At 41.4% G+C, this 22,800-nt stretch overlaps 1 protein-coding gene across 2 annotated transcripts in view; it reads left to right on the forward strand.

The window, feature by feature from the left end:
- Positions 1-22,800, forward strand: part of DGKB (diacylglycerol kinase beta) — a 217,910-nt gene that overhangs the window by 85,096 nt on the left and 110,014 nt on the right. For both annotated transcript variants that reach the window (XM_088654314.1, XM_088654315.1), the window contains one exon: positions 18,976-19,040. In XM_088654314.1, the coding sequence (XP_088510440.1) occupies positions 18,976-19,040 (65 nt within the window). The remainder of the gene's footprint in view (positions 1-18,975; positions 19,041-22,800) is intronic.

The raw sequence follows: 22,800 nt of genomic DNA on the forward strand, positions 1-22,800 counted from the left end.
TGGAGCTGCTTGTTAGAAATTTGTTGAAATTATTTTTAACGTGTGGAACTCAAGCAATAAGATTGCTTTAGCAAGATTGGCCAATGCTGTGACTTGTAAGTAGAATTTGACTCTTGAATTCAAAGGGAATAGTATTAAAAGAAGGGTCAGGTATTGCTGTCCAGCAGAAAAGTAAACATGAGGAAGGTAAAGATAGGAATGCCTTTGTAGGTTGTTCATCATAATTATTGGGCACATGCAGAAGGTTGGCTGAACTGAGCTGCTTGGTAACAAAAAATGACTCCTTGATAATTCCTATTTCAGCTTCTGAAAGTCAGGTTAAATGACACTGCATAAAAGTACATTCAGAACAATATGTCTAAAGTAAGTAATTCAGTATAATGCTCTATAATATATTTTATGCATGGTTTTTTGAAGGGGGTTGAAGAACACTGCCTTAAAGTGACATGGTAGCAAATCTACCTTCCAGATTATAGAAGTCTTTGATACATTTAGCAGGCATTATTTTTATAAATTATAAACAAATTTACCTGGAAGCTGTGAGCTCCCCCCCCCCCCCGCTCCCAAATCGCTCCACTGTGTATCATCTCAAGTGATTTATAGTTTGACAGAAACCAAATTCAGTGTCACATCTGACATAGCAAAAAACAATAATTTGTATGTATTTTCAAATTGGAAATTATAAATCTGTGAGATAATGTAATTTTTAATTGGTGTGAAAAATGCAGTAATTTAACTGTGAGCACCAAAGTGATTTTGTGTCAAAACATGCCTCCATTGAGACTTCTTCTGAGGCTGTTGCTCTTAGAAGTATCATGGTTTCTTGCCACCTTCTTTCCTGTTATTTCTGTTTTTAATATTAATTTTGTTTAAAAGATTAATATTGCACATGCCAGCAGAGCTTCCAGGGTGATTTACAAAAAACAAGACAAAATTACCCAAATAAAATATGATAACATGTTTAAAAATAGGAAAAATATATATTGTAAAGCTGGTGTGTGTGTGTGTGTGTGTGTGTGTGTGTGTGTGTGTGTGTGTGTAAATGTTTTTATCTACTGTTACTGTGATCCTTCCTTTGTTATTGCAGTCAGACCCAGTTCAAGCAATATTAATGTGGGCATTGTTGCTGTCCACTGTCACCTCCCATGCCACCTTGGTAATGTCCCAACTTCTGCTTTTCATGGGCCACCAGATGTACAGGGATACACCTTGTCAGAACCGGGGATGAAAAGCCAGCTGGCTTTTCTCCCCTCTCAGCCTCTCTCAGCCTTGCTACTGCGGAGATCCATCAGTCATCCTCCTCTGACATGCGTCTGTGGCTCAAGCTGCTGTGCATGCAATAGCACACATTACTCAGCAGAGTAAACACACAACAGATCAGGCTCAAGGTGTGGATACTGTACTAAACTATGCATTTATTCTACATAAATCAGGACAAAGAAAAGCATGGCCTCTCTCCTTGTCGTTCTTCTCGGAGAGAGAGAAAACAATAGCAATACAGAGCGGGTGTTCCTCTCAAGAGACTCCAGCAATCTGTGCTGGAATGAAACAGACATGTGACAATGTAACAATCCTACATATCTGCAGCAAAGGGTGGAATGGAATTCCCAACACACCTGACACCACTGTTATAAACCCAAGGGAGAGGATACTCTGTCATTGGAAGTATCTACACTACAGTGGTACCTCAGGTTATAGACCAGGCACCCCCAAACTTAGGCCCTCCAGATGTTTTGGACTACAATTCCCATCTTCCCCGACCACTGGTCCTGTTAGTTAGGGATCATGGGAGTTGTAGGCCAAAACATCTGGAGGGCCGCAGTTTGGGGATGCCTGTTATAGACGCTTCAGGGTTACAGGCACTTCAGGTTACAGACTCCACAAACTCAGAAATAGTACCTCAGGTTGAGAACTTTGCTTCAGGATGAGAACAGAAATTGCACGGCGGTGGCGTGACGGCAGCAGGAAGCCCCATTAGCTAAAGTGGTACCTCAGGTTAAGAACAGTTTCAGGTTGAGAATGGACCTCTAGAACGAATTAAGTTCTTAACCCGAGGTACCACTGTATTCCAATAATCTTCCTAATGCAGACACACAGAGAGAGGGGGGGATAGGACAATAACCAGTAGGCTCAAATTACAGGAAAATGGGCTTGGACTAAACATTAGAAAGAGCTGTACAACAGTGAAAAAGGTGAGCTCAAAGTGGTGGATTTCCCTCCATTTTTAAGTCATTTTAAAGAAGAGGCTGGATGGCTACCTCTCAAGGATGCTGTAAAAGTGGATTTCTTTAATCTGCCAGAGGTTAGACATGGGGCCTTTGAGGTTCCTTCCAGTTCTGTGATTCTATAGTCTGACACATATTTACAGTCTTTAGAGTGTTCTTACACAGCGGAACACAATGTCTATATAACTTCCAGAAAGATAGCTGACTGTTCTTTTCTTTTTTTGTAACCAGAACAATGGAGTCTCACGGCACCTTAAAGACTAACAGATTTATTGTGAGAGTGGGCCTTAGTCCACGAACGTCTGCGTAGTTTAAGTGTAGTCATTCCTCATAGTGTGTGGAAGATACAGCTCATAATCTTGGCAATCCCTTTCAGCCCTGGGATTCTATAGATGTACGTTCTGTGTTCAAAGACCATCTGTGGGTTTAAAATTATGACTGCACTATTTCTTGATAATATTATGTCATCTTGGCTCTTTGTCATATGACCATTTCATTTGTTAGCCTTTTTATGTACAGAATCTTTAATGTGAGCCCTGTCTCATTCAGCAATTTGGATACTGTTGATTTTTACAGGCGGTAATTGCTCTGTTTCTGCAAAGCTCACAGCACCGCAGAGGCTGCTGCAACCGTTGCTAGAGAAACATTCCTGCATAGAAGTGGTCAAGATTGGCGTTAAGGATCCAAAAACATTAATAAACAGGAGCAATTTCCTGATGAATATGCTGAATATTACTGGGAAATATCTTTTAAATGTTTCAGAAATGAATTGTGATTTAAGCGTTCGTGTAAACAGGTTTATCTTATATTGAAAACAGATGTTGGTTCTTGATCACTCTTTTGTTCAGTTTTAGCCAGATGTACTTGTAGAGCCAGATGTACTTGTAGAGGGACCCAGGTGGCAACCACAGAGCCTAAGGCTTGCCTATTGGAAGGTTGGCGGTTCGAATCCCTGCAACGGGGTGAGCTCCCGTTGCTTGGTCCCAGTTCCTGCCCACCTAGCAGTTCAAAAGCACATCAAAGTGCAAGTAGATAAATAGGGAACGCTCCGGCGGGAAGGTAAACGGCGTTTCTGTGCGCTGCTCTGATTCGCCAGAAGCAGCTTTGTCATGCTGGCCACATGACCCGGAAGCTGTCTGCGGACAAACGCCGGCTCCCTCGGCCTAAAGAGCGAGATGAGCGCTGCAACCCCAGAGTCGGACACGACTGGACCTGATGGTCAGGGGCCCCTTTACCTTTACCTTTTACTTGTAGAGCTTAGGGAACAAAATTACAGTGAACTGTTGCAGGTTGTTGTTTTTTAAGGACCTTTCTAAGAATTTTACTATGATCTTTATCTACACTTGATTATAGATGAGAGAAAAGGTACTTTCCCTTGAATATATTGCAAAAAAATATGTTCAAACCATTTTGGCATGTGTAGTAGGATAATAAAGTGCAGACTGTCTTAATCACCAGGCTTTATTTAATATTAATATGCTGTCATTAGCTGTACCTGTTAAAATACATGTCATTTTATGCCATTCAGGAGATTTGCTATCAAATACTAGACCTTAAGCAGATGCAGAAGGTCCTTAATTAACCATTAGATTGCTGGGCTGAGCTCTGAGCATTTCTTTGAGCACAGTATGCAGACTCATAGGGTATTGTAACTCTAAACAGAAGCATGCTTACTCTTGCAAAAATAAGGTGCTTATTGTGTACATATTCCTTTTAATTTGCTTCATCAAGAATATTGCTTTGGAAGCTACAATATCCTATTTGTATAGTAAATCAATATGTGCCTGATTTCTTTTATGGGGTATACAAATTTATTATCATGTGCATACAGAGTGGATGATATTCAACACTAGTTATGCTTCAAGTAGACCCACTGAAATAAATGAGTCTACTTTTAGTCTTTTATATGACTTGGTTGGATATCACCCTGTGAAACTTAAATGGCATATCAGGCCCAAGCTTATAAAGATCAAAATTTTAAGGCTTATTGTGCTGAAGGATGGCATGTATTTGCATGAAAACCACACTTTTCCTCACCATATCTGCACCAGGTATTTGGTAAAATGTTTAACTACTTGGGTATCATGGTCATCTGTGGGACCCCTGTAGGCATATGTATCAGTGCAATGGTTCAGAATTAAGTTGTAAATTTCTAAACATGATATAACTCGTAAATCACATGCAGTATTTCTTAAATTTTGTTCAGTTAAGTTACATAGGCATCACCAAGTGCAACCTGAGCAGCAGTGATTGACAAGGCACTACAAACTAATCTTATACTAATGTGATTGCTAAATATATCAAACCTTAGCAATGGAGCCTTGTGCACAAGGGGGACAGATATTTGTGTTGCTACCCTAATACCATTGCTGAGAGGCCCATGTTTTTGAGTAAGCACCAGTTCATGTAATGCCAAACCATAGTTTAATGTGATGTACATGAACAGGCTCAAACTTCTGGCTCACACACTTCCTCCTCTTCTTGTTGTTTCTCAACATATTTATGAGTTATTGGCAAACAATAGCTTGCTATTTTCTCTGAACGGGACAAACCGTGATTTGACTAAACTGTGGCTTGCCGAGAACTGAAAAGTAAGTTTAGAAATGTAACTATGTAGGGGGAAGGTGGGAACCTGAGACTTGTGTACCATTATGTTTATAGCTTTGGCATTGCATATGAATTGGCATTCTTTCTCTGGCAACCTGCCAATGATCATTATTCAAGGTAGAGAGAAAGAGAGAGGGGTGTTATTCTGCATCTTGTGTAGCTAAAGTCTTCTAAGTATCATTATATTTGAGAGGGGACCCTCCTAAACGCTGGAAATTAATAAATTGTAGGATTTTGATTATTTGGGATATGAAGGGAAAATACCAGTTTGCATTCGTAGGATTTTGATTATTTGGGATATGAAGGGAAAATACCAGTTTGCATATGCAAAATGACCTGGCCCAAGCTAGAGCCATTAAGAAACAATACAGGGCCATTGAAGGCCATTGGCAATGCAAGGAAATTGTCCTTCCCCCTCTGCCCTGAGGCAGGAGATTTGGAAGGTTGCTGGGGTAACTCATAGCTGCCAAGTCTCCTGTTTTCCCCGGGAAATCCCCGTTTTTCCAGCTGTTCCTAGCTGAAAAAACAGATTTTTTTGTTTCCCCCTGGGTTATTCTGGCGCGGCGGCTATTTTGGAACTGGGCAAAGCAGCATCAAAAGTCACTTCTGAGCATGCTCCTCCCAGTTCCAAAATGGCGGCAGCGCTACTTCCGGTCTGCTATTTCCGGCCCGGTCCCTTATTTCTCTGACAGCAACTTGGCAGGTATGGGGTAACTGAGCATGATGTCACAGGAAGAGTTTGGGACCTTTGTCATGAGGCTTAGGATAGCTGAGAAAAAGGGCAGATCCTTTGTGGGCAGGCTGAATGAAGGCAGCTTGGTGCTGTGGGGAACAAGACCCTCTTGGGTTGACCATGTTGTAAGATCTAGATTCCCTCCATTTAAATTCAGGTGTAAATATGTGAATGAATCATATATCTTAAAGCTACAACAGTCACGTCTTGCTTCTCAAAGGAACACAGACCCTGTATGAGCTTCTGGAGCTCCCCCAGAATCTTACCACGACTTGGAAACTATTGTGGGTGGTGTCCAGCTTATGTAACAGTATTGTACATATGCCGAAAGATAAGATAGTCCCAGCTCAAAGGTTCATAATCATGATACAAAAGGAAATAAGAATGAAGTGGAAGAAGCAAGCAATGGAGCAGCTATTCCTTCACTGATGTTCTTGGGAGGTAAGAGTGTAACCTCCTAGTGAAACCAGGTTATGTCTCTCTTGGCCTCTGTAGTCCTTCTTCTTTGGTGACCTGGCTGTTGCATCTGTGGAATGTTGGATGTCTGGGACCTTGGGAGATATCTTCCCTAGAGGTATCCAGGGACTACCTGAAGCAAAAAACATGTGCTTCAGGTAGTCCCTGAAGCACATGTTTTTGATCAGCCAAGGTGGATATTCCTCATCAGGGCTCAGGTGACAATGCAGTGCCTCATTCTCATTCTTAGAATTATCCCCTTCTTATACTGCTTAAATCCCCATTACTCCAGGAGTCAGGAAACAGAAGGAAGGAAGCATGCAGAGCTAGTTATTCAGGTCTTGAGTAGAGCTATTCTCAGGTGACTGGCCCCGATAAGTTTTTGCTGACTTTATTGTTCTGAAGGGTATTACAAAGTGAGGCTGACGATCTGCTACAGAAAACTGCAAGCGATAAAAGTTAATTATAATCTTCATTTTTTACAAGGAAATATCCCACACACAGAAACATATTTTATATATAATTTGAAAGTTAATCCAGTTTATAATGATTATTCATTATAAGCATAAGCCTGATAGATTAGGATGGACAACTGTTTAGAACTTCATGGCTGGGAATAGTGCCATCTCTACCCACAATTGATGCACATACGTGGCTATTTGGCGGTCTACCTCATCCCATCTGCTCACATGGCATAGTGCCGGCTTACAAATTGGTTAGACCTGTGCCAACAGTAATTGATGTAGTTATAAATACAAAAGATTGCATGTGCCATCTTCTGGAACAAGGTTCTCTTGTGGCCCCTGCAGTAACGTGGCTCTGAACTTGGTGGTATCTTCAACCCATCATATGAAAACTTCATAGATGTATGATATTTAAAATCTGAATATTCACATTGTGAATCCTTAGGATGAACATGCATGTAATATAAACAGGGAGGCCACGACTGTATAAATGCATGGTCAACAATGCTAATACTAACATCTGCCTGTGGCGAATCAGGTTTTTTTTTTTAATTCACTGGCATGTCATTCTCGCCACTCCCTGTATCCTGTCCTGACTCCTTTGCTGCTATGATTTCAAATAGTGTGCTCATGTAGTTTTCTCTTTTGCTGAAGGAGTAGGGATGTTTCCTCTTGTAGGAGCTCTGTATGTGTTTTGGAGTGAGCACACAGCTCTGGATTGGGATCATGCCTTTAATAGAAAACACACACACACACACACACACAGAGAGAGAGAGAGAGAGAGAGAGAGAGAGAGAGAGAGAGAGAGAGGGAGAGAGAGAGAGAAACTCACCTGCAAGATTTGTATCAGGAAAAACGAATCTTTTTTTCTACCTAGCTGATCTAGACATTGTGGGTGTCTTTGGTTGACTGATTAGGAAATAATGAAATCGGACAATTGGACTAACCACCAAAAGTTCACAACGATCTGTTTCTCCGCTCAGAGGCTTAGAACCGAATTGGCATGTAGAATAAATTTGATTTCTTTTCCTGTGTTTCCTGCCCCCCCTGCAAGTAAAATCTTAGTGGATGTGGTAGAAATTTGTGCTCTTGCGTAAATGTTCGGCTGCAGCCAGAAAGATCCTGGATGTTATCCCAGAATGCAGACTAACACAGGCTGTATTGACTTCGACACTAAGGGGTTAATAACCATGGAATTACTTTCCTTTAGGAAACTCCCCCCCCCCCTGAATGCGAATGTTCAGTCTGAGCATGCTTAGTTGAGTCAGTGTGACATCACTTATGTGGGTGGATTTTTCATATTTTGGTTTTGTGGGAGGCATGATATTTATCTCACTGTTAGGAGAGATGTTGCCAATGTCCTTTATTTTAAGATATGAAGAAGCAGCGCTGATCGTCTTTCTTTTCCTCAAAGGATTTGTAGATTCAGTTAGGAAGTTGTAAGGAAATATCGGGGGGGGGGAATAATCTGATGAATTATCATACATCTGACCGTGTGGATAGTGTCATTTATATAGTTTGGTCACTGGACTTCGCTGCATCGGGGTGGAATGAGAAGTTACTTGTTGGTGTTCTGCCGTGTTTAAGAGAGAGAGAGCTGGACAACAAGCCATCAGCAACACACAGCTATGTCCCTACCTGATTCCACACTAATATCAGATATGGTGTTAGATGTGGGGCAGGTAGGCATGGCTCTGAGAAATAGACCTTGTAGGCCAAATTGGGACCTTTGCCAGGTTGAATTTGGCCTTTCAAGTCAGAGGGTTCTACCTTTGATATATAGTCAGGATATGAATGCATGTAATATCATGAATAGTAATGTTTCAACAGTGATGAAGCAGACCATGCATATTACCCTAGTGCAGCAATGAGGATATTGAGTGGTTCTGCTGATATTTGCAAAATGTCTATTTAAAACTTGATTGAGAAAATGATGGTTAATGTTTTGTACCAATTTTTAAAAGTAAATTTATTTCAGGTTTATTTAAAGGGGTCATTTTGTGAATTTGGTCCTTCCTGGCCAAGTATGCCAGTTTTTTACCAATACTTCACATATGCACACTGAGCATTAAAATAGGAGTTTGGGGGTAGATGGCCCCAACCTTTTCCCCAAGCCCCTTATTCATAAGAAAATGTGAATAGCGCTATTCTTCAGAGGTCCCTTAAACATTGGGGGACTGATCTGTGTTGCCTCATTCGAAGGAATAAAAGTTTGCTTTTCATCTTTTCATCCTTTAGTCTCCTTCTTCTTTTTGAAAAGAGAATGGGATTCCTCATAAATCGATTAGCACAAAGTATCATTTATAAGCTAGAAAGGGTGGCTTTTCTGAGCTCTACTAAACTCATTTTTAAAAGTCACTTTGCTGTAACCATGTAAACCTATCTAACCCTACACTGTTGTTAAAACCAACTTAAATGGTCCCTGATAAGAAAACAGTCAGGACTATCCATTCAGCCAGAGATGATCTGAACTCCAGCTGATTGTCCTAGCAGCTGTGTGACTTCATTACCATTAGAAAGGCATACAGCCAAGCCAGCTGGTACCCAGAGAGGCTGTTCAATATACATAGCATGTCGGGTTTGTTGGTTTACGTATCAGCATTATAAGAGGAGCTCATGGAAAATAAAAGAGAGTGGAAAACACTATTCCCATCAAGGCATATTCTGAATCTGGCACAGAGTCTCATTGGGACATTTTACAGTACTGTATATTATGTTTCAGCCCTTCGTTAAATGGAGACAATGTTAAAATTTGCATTTATGTAGATTCCTGATACAGATACATACTATCTCAGTTAATAAAAAGTCTTTGCTCTATATTAGACCATTAAGTTACCGCTTCTGCTGATGTGAACTTAGATACAATCAGTCAATGCTTAATTTATAAAAAGTGATCTTTGCCATGTTTTTCTGGACAGCCCAATCCTTAATTGTAAATATCTGGCTACAGGATATGATTATTCAGTGGCGAGAATGAGGCACACATGCTCAGAAGCTCTTATTTTTCATATTTATTCCCATTTTCCATGGATTGCTCCATTATCTTTCATTGAGTGCAGAGTAAAGATTCTGCATGGGGCCAATTTGGGGAATAGGAGGAAGCCATACCCAGACCTCATAAAGGTGGTCCTCATTCTGATTTATCTTCTTCAGTGTAAGCTGATGTAGTAAAATAGCTACAGAAATTGGCATGGTGTCAGAGAAATGCCAAATTTGATTCTGCCATGGCGGAATGCTGTGGGTTTTCTGTAAGTTGTAGGCTTTTTCACCCAGTTCAATATTATTCCTGTCCCAGAGTGGTGTACTGGTTAAGAGCGGTGGACTCGTAATCTGGTGAACCGGGTTCATGTCCCCGCTCCTCTACATGCAACTGCTGGGTGACCTTGGGCTAGTCACACTTCTCTGAAGTCTCTCAGCCTCACTCACCTCACAGAGTGTTTGTTGTGGGGGAGGAAGGGAAAGGAGATTGTTAGCCGCTTTGAGACGCCTTAAGGGGAGTGAAAGGCAGTATATCAATCAAGTCCAAACTCTTCTTCTTCTTCTTAACTGAGACTTCACTAATGGAGCTGTTTAATTACATTGTATGTAAACAGAAAGAAGTGGTAATTTTTGTAACCACTACCAGAAGACTTGAGTATTTTTCCAACTTGTCAAAGAAAGCTTTGCAGGACTCACCCATCTCTACTTTTTCACTGGACATCTAGGTGATGCCACCGAATCACTATACAACTATGCTTTCCTTATACTTCAGAAAATTCAGTTTTGTGTACAACCAAAGGTCCTTGGGCAGCTGTCGGTAGGCTGCATGTGGCCATGGCTGGTGCTGGTGTTTGGGCCATTCAGTATCTCTTATTCTTTCCCTCCCTCTCTCATACTCTTGAGCAGGCATGTCAAACCTGCGGCCCTCCAGATGTTTTGGCCTACAACTCCCATGATCCCTAGCTAGCAGGACCAGTGGTTGGGGAAGATGGGAATTGTAGTCCAAAACATCTGGAGGGCCGCAGGTTTGACATGCCTGCTCTTGAGGAAGGAGTGAATGGGGAGGTCTGGGTGGAGTATGGTTTACATGGGGATGCGGTGTGGGGATTACACCCCCACACCCCCACACACTTTATCCTCTTCATCAGTCATGTTCTCCCCAGTCTGCCAAACAGCAATTTTCTGGACTGGGGGAGTTCAGTTTACATGGGTAAGGTACTGTGTGTGGAATGTCCTGTCCCCCGTCCCATCCCCCCACACCACCCTTGCCATGTAAATTGAACTCCCCTCCCCCTGTATGGTGGACAGAATCCCAGTTTTTGCAAGGGAGAAGTTTGTAGGATGGAAAGGTGTTTAACTCTTTCCACCCAGCCACAGCTAATCATTTCCCACTCCTTCTCCTGTGCCCTGACTTACTTCCCAGGTGGGGGGTTCTAAGGTGTGTTTGCCAGTTAACTGGTGGTGGTTGGAGGAAGTTGTGGAAGTGGCATGATTAAGCACAGATCCAATTGGGCTGTCAATTTGCCCCTCAAATGTTGCTTTGTGTACACACAGGACTGATAATCCGAGGTTTGCTGTAGCTCAACTCCAAAATGTTCTGTCTTTTTTGGGGGGGGGATCCAAGAATTTAGTTGGATGCATTAACTAATGACTTTACTGTATAAACTTTGTAAAATAATAATAGTAAAAACAGTTTATATGAAGTAAATAATAATAATCCTGCATATAGCATCAATTCAACTTACTTCATTACCATCATTAGAGCCAAACCCACATACCAAATTACATTAAAAAATAATTAAATATCTCTGTGTGCTTTGTTGGGCTTTAAATGTTTAAATTTATTCCTCCTAAACCGAATGATATTAGGAGCGGGGACTTATGGCTCTTGTAGTTGATAATAAGCAGAACATTTAATTGTGAAAGTTGAAGTTGAAAATGCTGATTCAGTAGTTGGGAAAAATACATTTAGGTTAAATATTAATTTAAATGTCCTCAATAATGGGTACCTATGCTATTTAAGGAAGTAATTATGCCACAGTGTAGTCAACAAGAGTATTGATTAGAATTTAATTCACTGCAAGAAGACTCCAATCATTCTTAAGAGAAGTTTTTTCCTCCTCTTTAGCAGTATACTGAAGCTTGTCTCTTTTTTGGTTCTTTTTTTTCCCTTCGGTGGTCAATTTAGTAACAAGTTTGCAATTAATCATTTGCTGATTGCAATGAATGGTCTGTCAATAATATGCAGCTCACGCTGCTAAAAGGGTTATACAGTGCTTTATTGTTTTCCTTTTGTCTTGGGAACACTTTGTCTAGCTCTGTTTCCTAGAATGGATTTTGAATAGATGTTTTGAAGTAATGCATGCCAGTTTTAAAGAGACACCATGGACTGATTCGGCGTATTAATCAAAATAGGCACTAACTTTTTATTTTGGCAATTCAGTATACGGACATCTGTTGACTCCTAATACGTGAAGTTGGACACTCTGGCATTACTGAAGAGTTTCATTATCTTAAATGTCATAACATTTGTTTGAATTACTCTGTGTAGGTTTCAGATGCTGAAATTATAATCTTGAATTGCTCAACAGATTTCAGTATCCTTTGAAAAATGCATAAATGGGAGCTTGTTAAGGGTGCCACCTCTCTAATTTTTAATTTATGCAACAATAGCAAAATTACTGCAAACAAGTAATATCCCTAGATTTTAAAATAGTTAAAGGGAGCTCTACAGCACTTTTATACTAACTAAAACCATTGGTTTTGAAAGGAAGAAACTAATGCTAGTAATATTTTAGACAATAAACAGATGAAGAACACATTATGCTCAATTTCCAGTTCATAATTCATAAATTATAGTCATTCCAACCCTTTCCGTGATATTGCTTGGGGAAAGATTAGAACTTATTTTGCTCCAGCATGCTGTGGTTCTTACACTTACGATGTCCCTCCAAGGAACATAGTTAACAAAGAACTTACACACTGTCTTGGGAAACTTAATTTTATCCTTCTCTGTCTATAGCAGCCAGGTTCTGACCTTGACAGAACCACACTATCAGTTTAACCATTGATTCATGACCTCTTATGTCAGGGTTTCCGAAACTTGAGCCTCTGGCTGTTTCTGTACTACAACTCCCATTATCCCTAGGTAACCAGGACTAGTGATCAGAGATGATGGGAGTTGTAGTCCAAAAACAGCCAGAGACTCAAGTTTGAGAAACCCCGTCTTAAAAGGAATGTTTATAAAAATGTTTTTGACAGTTTTTTGAATTAAAAAAAAAAGACTTCACCAGGGCTGAGAGAGTTTGGTTTGACTTGTAATTGGTGTGGCTTTTCCAGAGAGAGATTCCATTTCCACAGTTCAGTGACCTCCCTATTTAAAGTCATAGCCATCCCTATTTCAGGCTGTGGGCATTATTGTTGCAATTTGGAGGGGCTCAGGAGTGGATTCACTTAGCAGGATTACAGTACGGGTTCCATCATGGCATGGTCTGAGATCACCTGCATCACTGCTTCAGCAGACTTTGCCAGGCTGATCCACAGGCACAAAACCAGGCCGTTGCGGATAATCTTCCAGCTTTATTTGCCCTCCTGAGACCTGATAATAACTGCAATCTACCTCACAGAGTTGGTGTGAGGATATTAAAAAGATATAGATTGCAAAGCAATCTGAGTGCTAAAATAACTATATACATTATTTACTTCTGGTTATGTTAATAGAACAAGCGTTGAGATCAGAATTTCACCTCCGTTCTCCAGAAGTTATTGTGTTTTTATAGGCCAGGCCTGTCACACAGCAAGAATAACATGGTGTCCAAAGTATATCTGCTATGAATTATTTGTGCTTATAGCACAACACTTTGTTATCATAATTGAAACCCTACATGGCTATTAATATTATATAGCACTTCGAGCATGTAAAGTGGTTTACAGCCCTTATTTCATTCATCAATGTAAGGGATAGGGTGATTATGATGATGAAATTAAAGTGACTATAAAGCCGTGGGAAAACACTGCTTAAGGCCAGCCGGTGAATATGACCCAACATAGATTTAACCATGGAAGCCAGTCTTCCCCAGAACGACGAAATTCCTGCTCACTTCCCTTGTTGATGAAGAGTTAATGTGTACCCATGTTAACTTACAAACACCAATCAGGTTTCCTTGGAAACCATTATTTGCATTATTTGTGTAACTCTAAATAGGAATGTCAATTTTTGTTCTATCTGCTTCTGATTTTAATAATAATAATAATAATAATAATTTATTTGTACCCTGCCCATCTGGCTGGGTTTCCCCAGCCACTCTGGGCAGCTTCCAACAAAAATTTAAAATACATTAAAATGTCCCTAGTGGGCGGGTGCAGCGCGCAGCACTGCTTCCACATGGCCTTGCCGTGCAGCGCCCTCCTGCCAGCCCGGCGCCCTGGCGCCCCGCATCACCAAGACTACCCCTAGAGTCGGGCCTGCACAGATTAAAAACTTCCCTGCACAGGGCTGCCTTCCCCACATTCCTTTTATTTTTGGTAATCCTCATGAAAATTCTTCAGCGTTTTAGACTATCTCCTAATATACACAGTTTTGTGTTTAGTTTTGACTAACATACACTTTTTGTGAGAAATTTGGCTTTGAATGTGATCTAAATCAAGTTTCTCCCCCATCCCTGCTCTAAAGTAGAGCTACCAAAAGAAGCCTTGGACCCATGGAGTATCACCAAGGAGTGGGCTGGGAGGCTCCTAAAGATATTCAGGCGTGGGCAAGTCTGTATGGGATATGTTCCCTCAGGTATTCTGTCCCCAGGTTGTCAAGGCTTTAAACGTTTGCATTTACACATTGAATTGTGTTTGGCAATCCTTGGGTGAGATCATCTGAAGATTTGAACAGAAAATGTAATCCGTGTGTCTCAGCGCCACTACCTCGGTTTAATACCTCGGTTTAAGTATGCCTCGGTTCGAGTATTTTCAGTTTAAGTACTCCGCGGACCCGTCTGGAACGGATTAATCCACTTTCCATTACTTTCAATGGGAAAGTTTGCTGCAGGTTAAGTACGCTTCAGGTTAAGTACGGACTTCCGGAACCAATTACACTCATACCTCGGATTAAGTATGCTTCAGGTTGAGTACAGACCTCCGGAACCAATTGTGTTTGTAAACCGAGGTACCACTGTACAAGATAGGCTGAGGATTTTGCTAATATAAGTTGGCTCTTTGCACTGCAAGTGCAAACCCAGATTTACCTGCTGATTTTGATACAATACATCAAAATACTCTATTTTAAAACCCCTATTAATTCATTTGGCAGTAATAAATAAATAAATACAGGCCTAGCTTATTGAAACTATCTTTTTTCCCTTTTGAGCAATCTTGTCATTGAAGGCAATAGATTCTACTGTTAATGCTTTAAAATCACATTATTTTCAGGATTCAGGAATGGAAAGCTTTTGTGAATATATGTTTGAAATGTTTTTTCAAATAACTTGTGAATTAATGTCTTTACATGACATAATAGAACGTGCCAGCTAAATAAATAGAAGTAACATTTTACTTCAAAATATTCCACTGTCAAGATGACAAAAATAATAAGTGTCTCTTTTGAATACTGTAAGCTGGGTATTAAGTCAGTGGGAAATGTTTTTGCCTATCTAAATCATTTAGTCAAAACAGATATTCAGAAAAGTGTTTCAGCAGGAAGATGCATGCAAATCATTTGTGTGGTATAACACTTATTACAAAGTGCAGGTATTTTCACAACTTAAGTGCTCGACTTTAACCCTTCACCCATCCTCTCTATTCAACAATTTTTATTTATATACCCAGACCCATAAATTATTCTCTCTCTGTGGTCTAGCTAATTTAGCCAATCCAGGTATTGAGAAGCCATCACAAAGTTTAATCCTCCCCATCTTTAGAATCGGCAGCAAATATTTGCTAGTGATATACTGTACACAAAACCTTTTGCCTTCTGCAAAAAACAGATCTCCATTTCAGGGAACTTGCGGGTCATGCAGAATAAAAGTGAAAATCGTTTCCATCTTCAAAGTGGCAGTTTCTGATGCATGGCATGGCTCTATCACACCTCCCACTTTTGGCAGAACAATTTAAAGGGAACAATGCCTCATACAATTCCTACTGCAGGGGTGGGTAAACCTGTGCCCCTTCAACACCCATTATCCCCAGACAGCATGGCTTATGGTCAAGGACGATGATAGTTGTAGTCCTGCAACTATCTGGGAGGCCACATGTCCCCCACCCTTAGCAAGCACTTTGCCAACAATAGCACTCCCATCACCATGTTAGAAACCCTACACAGGTAGTAATGCCCCTTTTCAGACTGATGGTGCTCATACGTCAGCTGGGGTGTGTTTCCAGAACCTTACTTTAACAGTTGTGAAGGGATACTTTCATCCATTGTATCTGAGGCAGCAGGGAGACCATAACCGTTTGTCTAACATATACAGCGGTGTCCTCCCGCAGAGGGGATTGGCCTGTGTTTCTCCCCAGTCTCTGCCGCCTGAGCTGATAATCTCACTTTGCCCAATAGTAGGGCAGGCCCTGTCTGTCACAACAGGTGCATCTGAATACTATATACAAATAAGCCATCCTTTGAAACTTGCTAAGTGTCTACTTGAGTGGATCGAAAGCATTCCACTTCCTGTAAAAGCTATACAATGGGTACGTTCCCCAGTCGAAGCAAAGTCTCTGATTCTTTCTTGAGTTCTATTCTTATGAATGCACATTCTTCTTTGTCAGAGGCTTGGCAAGACAGCCTGGTTTTTAATTTTATGTATATTTATTTTACAAATGTTGCCATAGCAAATATTTGTTTTAAAAAAGAAAGTTATTGGAACGGATTTTAACAGTTTCCACTTTGAGGATAAAGGCAAGAAGATAGCATATTAGCTAAATTCACTGGAGGGGAAGGGGAAAGAGCAGAAATCTTCTGCTGCTACATTTTCTAGGAAATATTCAAAACTGGTTGAAGAACTTACAATATAGGCATTAAGGCAGAAATTATGTGTGATTACACTTCAGTCTTAATCTACATCTGGCAGCTAAGTGAGTCCATTGAAACTTAATATTTTGGCACAGTTTGCACATCATAGTAAACTCACTCCCCCTCTAGTGTTGGTGGGAGCCATAAACCACAATCCCTGATTTAGCAGTCTAGCCAAACCAAAGATTGTGGTTAGTAATAGCAATAGTTTTTAATTTTCTAGTTTAGCTGTAACACAACAAAAACAAAAAGAACATTCAGAATTGAGCCACCAATTTAGCTCTAAATTTCCTGGCTGCCAGCACAGATAAAGAAACATGCAAACTAACAGTTTTCATTGTCAGATGGCGAAAAAAACATACAAACTTGCTAGGTGTAAGAAAATTCTTTCTGAGACTAAACACAGACAGATACTTTTCATGATGATCCTTATAAACATAGCTGCCAAGTTTTCCCTTTTCTCGCGAGGAAGCCTATTCAGCATAAGGGAAAATCCCTTAAAAAAGGGATAACTTGGCAGCTATGCTTATAAACAACATTTGAAGCCACGTGCTTGAAATGTTTGGTGTGGGTATGACCAGAGACAAGTTAAAATGTCTTTATTTTCCCAAGCTTTAAAATAAAATATCACTTTTACTTCTGATTATTTTTAATAAATAATTTGCATTTTACTGATTTTTGCTTTTATTGGTTTAAGGGTTTTTAATACTATGTTAGTGTTGCTGTGAGTTCTCTTGAAGTTCTTTTATATTGAAAGATGGGATATAAACATTATGAACACGTGTAGTTTGCTTAGATACCAGCTACTTCTGTTATAAATTAAATTTTACTAATTCATTTAATTACCTGTGCCAAGCCATTTTGTCATTACTGATCTAATTTAAGTATCCCTTTGACAATAGAGTATATTTATGCACATATATTATCTTAGAACAGGTATCAGGAAGTTAGCAATGACAGTAAAATTATATAAAGAATCATTTTAGTTAATACATTACTCTCAAGCCCACCTTTTAAATGCAGAGTCAATAGTTCTGCAATCCATTCTCTAAGCTCTTACTGCACAACTTAGTAACGGAATAATGCTTTGTAATTTACATTGTTCAGAAACATTTCACTCTGTTACTAAAGGGTTTTATTTAAATGCTCACAGATCTAGGCTAAGGCTTTTTGCTTTTGTTGTCAGTACCTATTGTTACATTTATTGATGCTGCTGCTTACAAAATTATAGGTTGTAATGCTGTATAGAGGGGATCTGGGTGGCGCTGTGGGTTAAACCACTGAGCCTAGGGCTTGCTGATCAGAAGGTCGGAGGTTCGAATCCCTGTGACGGGGTGAGCTCCCGTTGCTTGGTCCCAGCTCCTGCCAACCTAGCAGTTCGAAAGCACGTCAAAATGCAAGTAGATAAATAGGAACCGCTACAGCGGGAAGGTAAATGGTGTTTCCGTGTGCTGCTCTGGTTCACCAGAAGTGGCTTTGTCATGCTGGCCACATGACCTGGAAGCTATACGCCAGCTCCCTCAGCCAGTAATGCGAGATGAGCGCCACAACCCCAGAGTCGGTCACGACTGGACCTAATGGTCAGGGGTCTCTTTAACTTTACCTTTAAAGCTGTATAGGCTCCCAACCCCATTTATGAAGCCCTATCTCTGTTGTGCTCTGAAGCCCCACTTTGCACCTATTTTCATCTTGACACCTAGCGATGCCACTGGGCAACAGGATGATTGATGGATCAGCAGCACCCCCAAGATCAAGAGGTTTTCTGGTAAAGGAGATGGTGCTTCTGTGGACAATAGCAACACACACACACACACACACACACACACACACACACAACCTCTTGGTCTAGCCTGGTACTGGACCGGGCATCCATGATGGGCACAACCATGCGCCTAGTTCCAATTAATCTGCCAACTGCGCTTTGCAAAAATGGAGGTTTCTGCTGATCCAAGTGTTCCCCATCTCTGCTATAGAAGAAACCTTGCTTCCTTATGAACCATCATCAGAGGTCCTCCTCCTGGTGCCACCAGCTTGAGGGTCAAGCAGGAATAAAGCTTTCTTAGGGGTGGCAGCCCGATTCTGGATCTCCTTCCTGAGGGATATTTGCATAGTACCAATCCGGTTATATTTTAGGCACCAGGTTGAAACAAGTTCATTTGTTTCTCTCCTATCCCTCTACCTAGGAGGCTTCTTGCGCCTTCATAACGTGCCCTGGGATTTAACAGTGGTTTGAATTTCGTTACCACTTAAGAGTTTTAGTGTGATTCATTATATTCTTATGGCGCACTTTTTTATTTTTATATGCAGAGAAGTTTTTGCGGTGTACATTTTGGCGACTTTCTTTTTGGAAGCTATTTTTCTTGCAGTTTCGCTAATTTCAAAGGTGGCGCGTAAATTCCCTAACTAAATTGTGCCCAGAGAGTCTTTTGTCTCGTGTGGTTAAAAGAACCTCAAGAATATTTCGCAATATTTTGCATTTCAACAACAAACGAGACGTCTGCTCTTCTTTTTCTCCCCTAGGATGCTTCGATCGCTCACAGGTTTCATATCATGCGAGAAAAACACCCAGAGAAGTTCAACAGCAGGTGAGACCTCATACACATAAACCTTACCTAGCAAGAGTGGCTGGTTTGTTTGTTTGTTTTCAGATGGCGAAGAAGCATTTGCCATGACAAAGAAGGTTATGATTTTATCATGAATGGAATAGTCTCACTGGCCGCAACATCAGTACACCTTTCATTAAGGTGTGTCCTCACCAGCATTCTTGTCACTTTTCATTTCAGTTTCCTCCTCACTTCCCTGGAACAGATCTTTGCATGTACCCATTCACAAATATTGGCTTGTTTCCTCCCCCCCCCTTCTGGAAATGTTGAATTGGATTCTAATTCTTTTTAGTCCTTACAAATTGTATTGTGCCCATGCACAGCGCATGAGAAATGAGAGCCAACTTGGGAGGGGGAAAGAGAAGGATGGGATTTGAGTTAGGATTGTGAAATATCTAAGCTCCAGGATCTTGAAATGATTGTGATTAGCTTCTTCTATAGAAATATGTATAGCTGACCAGCAAGACATCTCGGTGGATGCTGAGCTGCAATGACACAGGGTCTTTATAAAGGGGTTGGGGGAGAGATTCAAGTCAGCAAGGGGACCAGCAGGTGAAGTGTGTCCTTAGCGAGCAGGTACCTCTGTAAGAAAAAGGTACAGCATTGTGTGTGGAATAGAGAACTCTGAGGATGTGAAGCACAAACAATGACAGATCCAGCATGCTTTCTTTGTGTCAGTATCAGTAGCAGATTGCGTCAAACGCTTTCTGTCCATATGAACGTTTCACATATAGGGTCCCCCCCCCTCTAGTAAAATCAGTTGTTTCCCAATATTGTAACCGAAGTAGGTACCATTCTAAATAACAAACTGCTCTGGCATATAAAACGCTTGCCTCTCAAGACCAGCATGATAGAGATGATGATGCACTGTGTGGTATTTGAAGATCTCTGAGTTGACACTTTGCCATTAGGCATTGCAGAACACTTATTAGGCAGCTGCAGCTGTGAATCCTTATGCTTTGCTTCTACTCACATACTTGTGTGCTGACAGGAGCCTCTTTCATACTCATCGCAAGAGCCACTGAATGCCGATTTACAAATATAGTCCTGTCGTTAGGAATCCTAAAAAAATAAAAATTGTAAAATCTGCAAAAACGAAGCTTTACACATGTTCCTCGGGAGGGGTTGGGAGAGTTGTTCACATGAACTGTGCTCCAAAGGTTATTTATATAAATATAATATGAATTATATTAAAATTAAATAATAATAATAATTTATTATTTATACCCCACACATCTGGCTGGGTTTCCCCATTTGGGATCGGAGGTAGGTAGGAAGTGTTAATAAATACACATAGAGTTTCTCATTTGGTTATTTTTTTCTTTTCCCTGTTTTTCTTTGGGAAGTGGGTGGGGATTTTGTAACAGAAAGCATGATCTTAAAAAGCAGACTTGGCAGACTAGCCTACCCCCCCCCCAGTTGTCCAAAATGCTGTGGTGAATGAGGCTAGCACTCATGGGAATGATGTCTTAAATCAGGCATCCCCAAACTGCGGCCCTCCAGATGTTTTGGCCTACAACTCCCATGATCCCTAGCTAACAGAACCAGTGGTCGGGGAAGACGGGAATTGTAGTCCAAAACATCTGGAGGGCTGAAGTCTGGGGATGCCTGTCTTAAATTAAGGGAAAAACACAGGGGAGACAAACCTCAAGGCCCAGAAGACAAATGCACCTCACCAGGGGCACCAGCTCTTAGGAGCTGAGCCCTTTTGCCCTGCCCCATATTGGGGGGAGGGCCGGGGGCCCTGATGTTCAAATAGCACAGAGGCGAAGCATGGAGCCAGCCATGGCACAGCTCCAGTGGCCACCTCCTTCCCCCAGGTTCGAATCAGCCTCCCACCAGCGGCAGTGCCAAGAGGAGGCGGAAGAAACCCATTGAAACCCCACAGTTGCCATGTTCTTGGCTCCAGGGCCGGCTCTTCGTAGACCCCCGGTGGCGCAGTGCACCATGGCGCGGGGCTGGTAAGGTGGGCGCCGGCCTGGCAAAGAGGGCGCCGCGTGAAAACCAATTGCGCCCTGCGAGGGCGGAGCGGGCGGCGAAGCGATCTCCGCCCCTCAGCACCAGGGCGCGCGATCTGCTCAAGACGGCCCTGCTTGGCTCCTTCTGACATCCTGTTGTCCTGTGTGAGACGCTGCTCCCCCCATAGCACCTCTGCACCTCGTACCCCTGCCAGCCTCTCTATCTGGCTTTCAGCGCTGTCTGCCCGTCATCCTGCTCTCCACACTCCTTCCTGGCACTGCTCCAGGCTCTCTTTAAGAGCTTCTGTCTGGTTGGAATGTATCTTTGAACTGTGACAATAACCCCCTTGCTTGCATGGCTGGATGTGTGTTTGTGGAATCCCTTTCTGTGGCCCTGCCCACTTTCGCCATGCTCTTCCCGGGACATTTCCTGTGAGAGAATGCCATCCTTAGGCTGAAAGGGGCTCCCCATCTCTGCTCTAAAGTAATGCTGTAACATATTCACTATTTTAATATTCCAGTGGTTGCTCTTTTTACTATTTTCACTGAGTTTTCATTGTTTTTATTGTTAACCACCTGGGAGGCCTACATTCAAGCAGTGTATAATGACATTAGATAAATAAATAGATGTTTTATGAGATACATGAAGAAGCCAGATGGACAAAGAATCTGAAGTAGGGCAAATGGGTGTGGTTTCTTCAGCAGATGTAGACGAAGCTGGAATTGTGGCAATACAAGGTTTTCGGGACTATGGGAACATGTTCCTTGAAGTCTAGCACCACCCATGTGCAACTGTATACTGTTAGAAGTTCCTGTTTTACAATGGCACATCTCCAAAATGGTTATCTCAAGAATTATTCTATAACCAGAATGCAGCTTTGGGCTAGCCAAGGTCAGCCTAAGTGCCTGCAGAGACAAATGGCAGAAGCTATCAAACACTTGGCAAATGCTGGATTTCTAGCCTCTTAATAGTGAAGCTGGTTTATTAGGGTCCTGCTGCATATTTTCAGCAGTTGGCAATTATAAGTTATAAAAAGCTCAGCTAATCATATGGTTTCAGCTCAGATTCCATGTCACAATAAATCATATGCCATTAATAACATCTGCTAGCCGTCTCACCTTGAAATTCATCTATATTTCAAAGAACCTGATGCCTCTAACATTATCTTAAGGAAATTAATTGCAAAAATATATAGTCTTACTGCATATACTCTTTGCTGTATAGCTACTGGGAGAATTTGAGTGTGAAATTATCTAGTACTGGGATAATTCCCATAATGAAAGGTTGTGCAAAATAACTGTCAAAGTTTAATTTGCTGTGGAACGACTACATTATGTTTGCCTATTGTGAAGACACTTCTTATGTAAAAACACTTTAAAGAGGAGAGCAGGGTTTACGCACTCTCTGGCTTGGTTCTCACATCAGGCCAAACCAAACCATGGCTTAGTGTGAATGTGCAAAAAATCTGGGCTCTGGGAGAGGAGTTTGCAGTTGCCTTATTCCTCACCTATCATTTTGCTACTGTGCTTTGTTGAGCCAAACCACAGGCTGGCATGGCATGTCATCTGAACACAGGCTTGTGGTTAAGGTCTCCTGGACAAACCATGAGCCAGAAACCAAACCTTGGTTACAGCTTGTGGTTTGTCTGGAGAGCCATGAGCTTTGGTTTGGATGACATGCTAAGCCAAACTATGCCTTCGCTTAGCACAGTGTAGCAGCAGAACAACAAGGGTGGAGTGAAGCGGCTCAGTTCTTTTCTCTGGAAACCTGCATACTTGTGCAT

This window comes from Zootoca vivipara, chromosome 11 (assembly GCF_965207765.1).
Source record: "Zootoca vivipara chromosome 11, rZooViv2.hap1.1, whole genome shotgun sequence".
Lineage (NCBI taxonomy): Eukaryota > Metazoa > Chordata > Lepidosauria > Squamata > Lacertidae > Zootoca > Zootoca vivipara.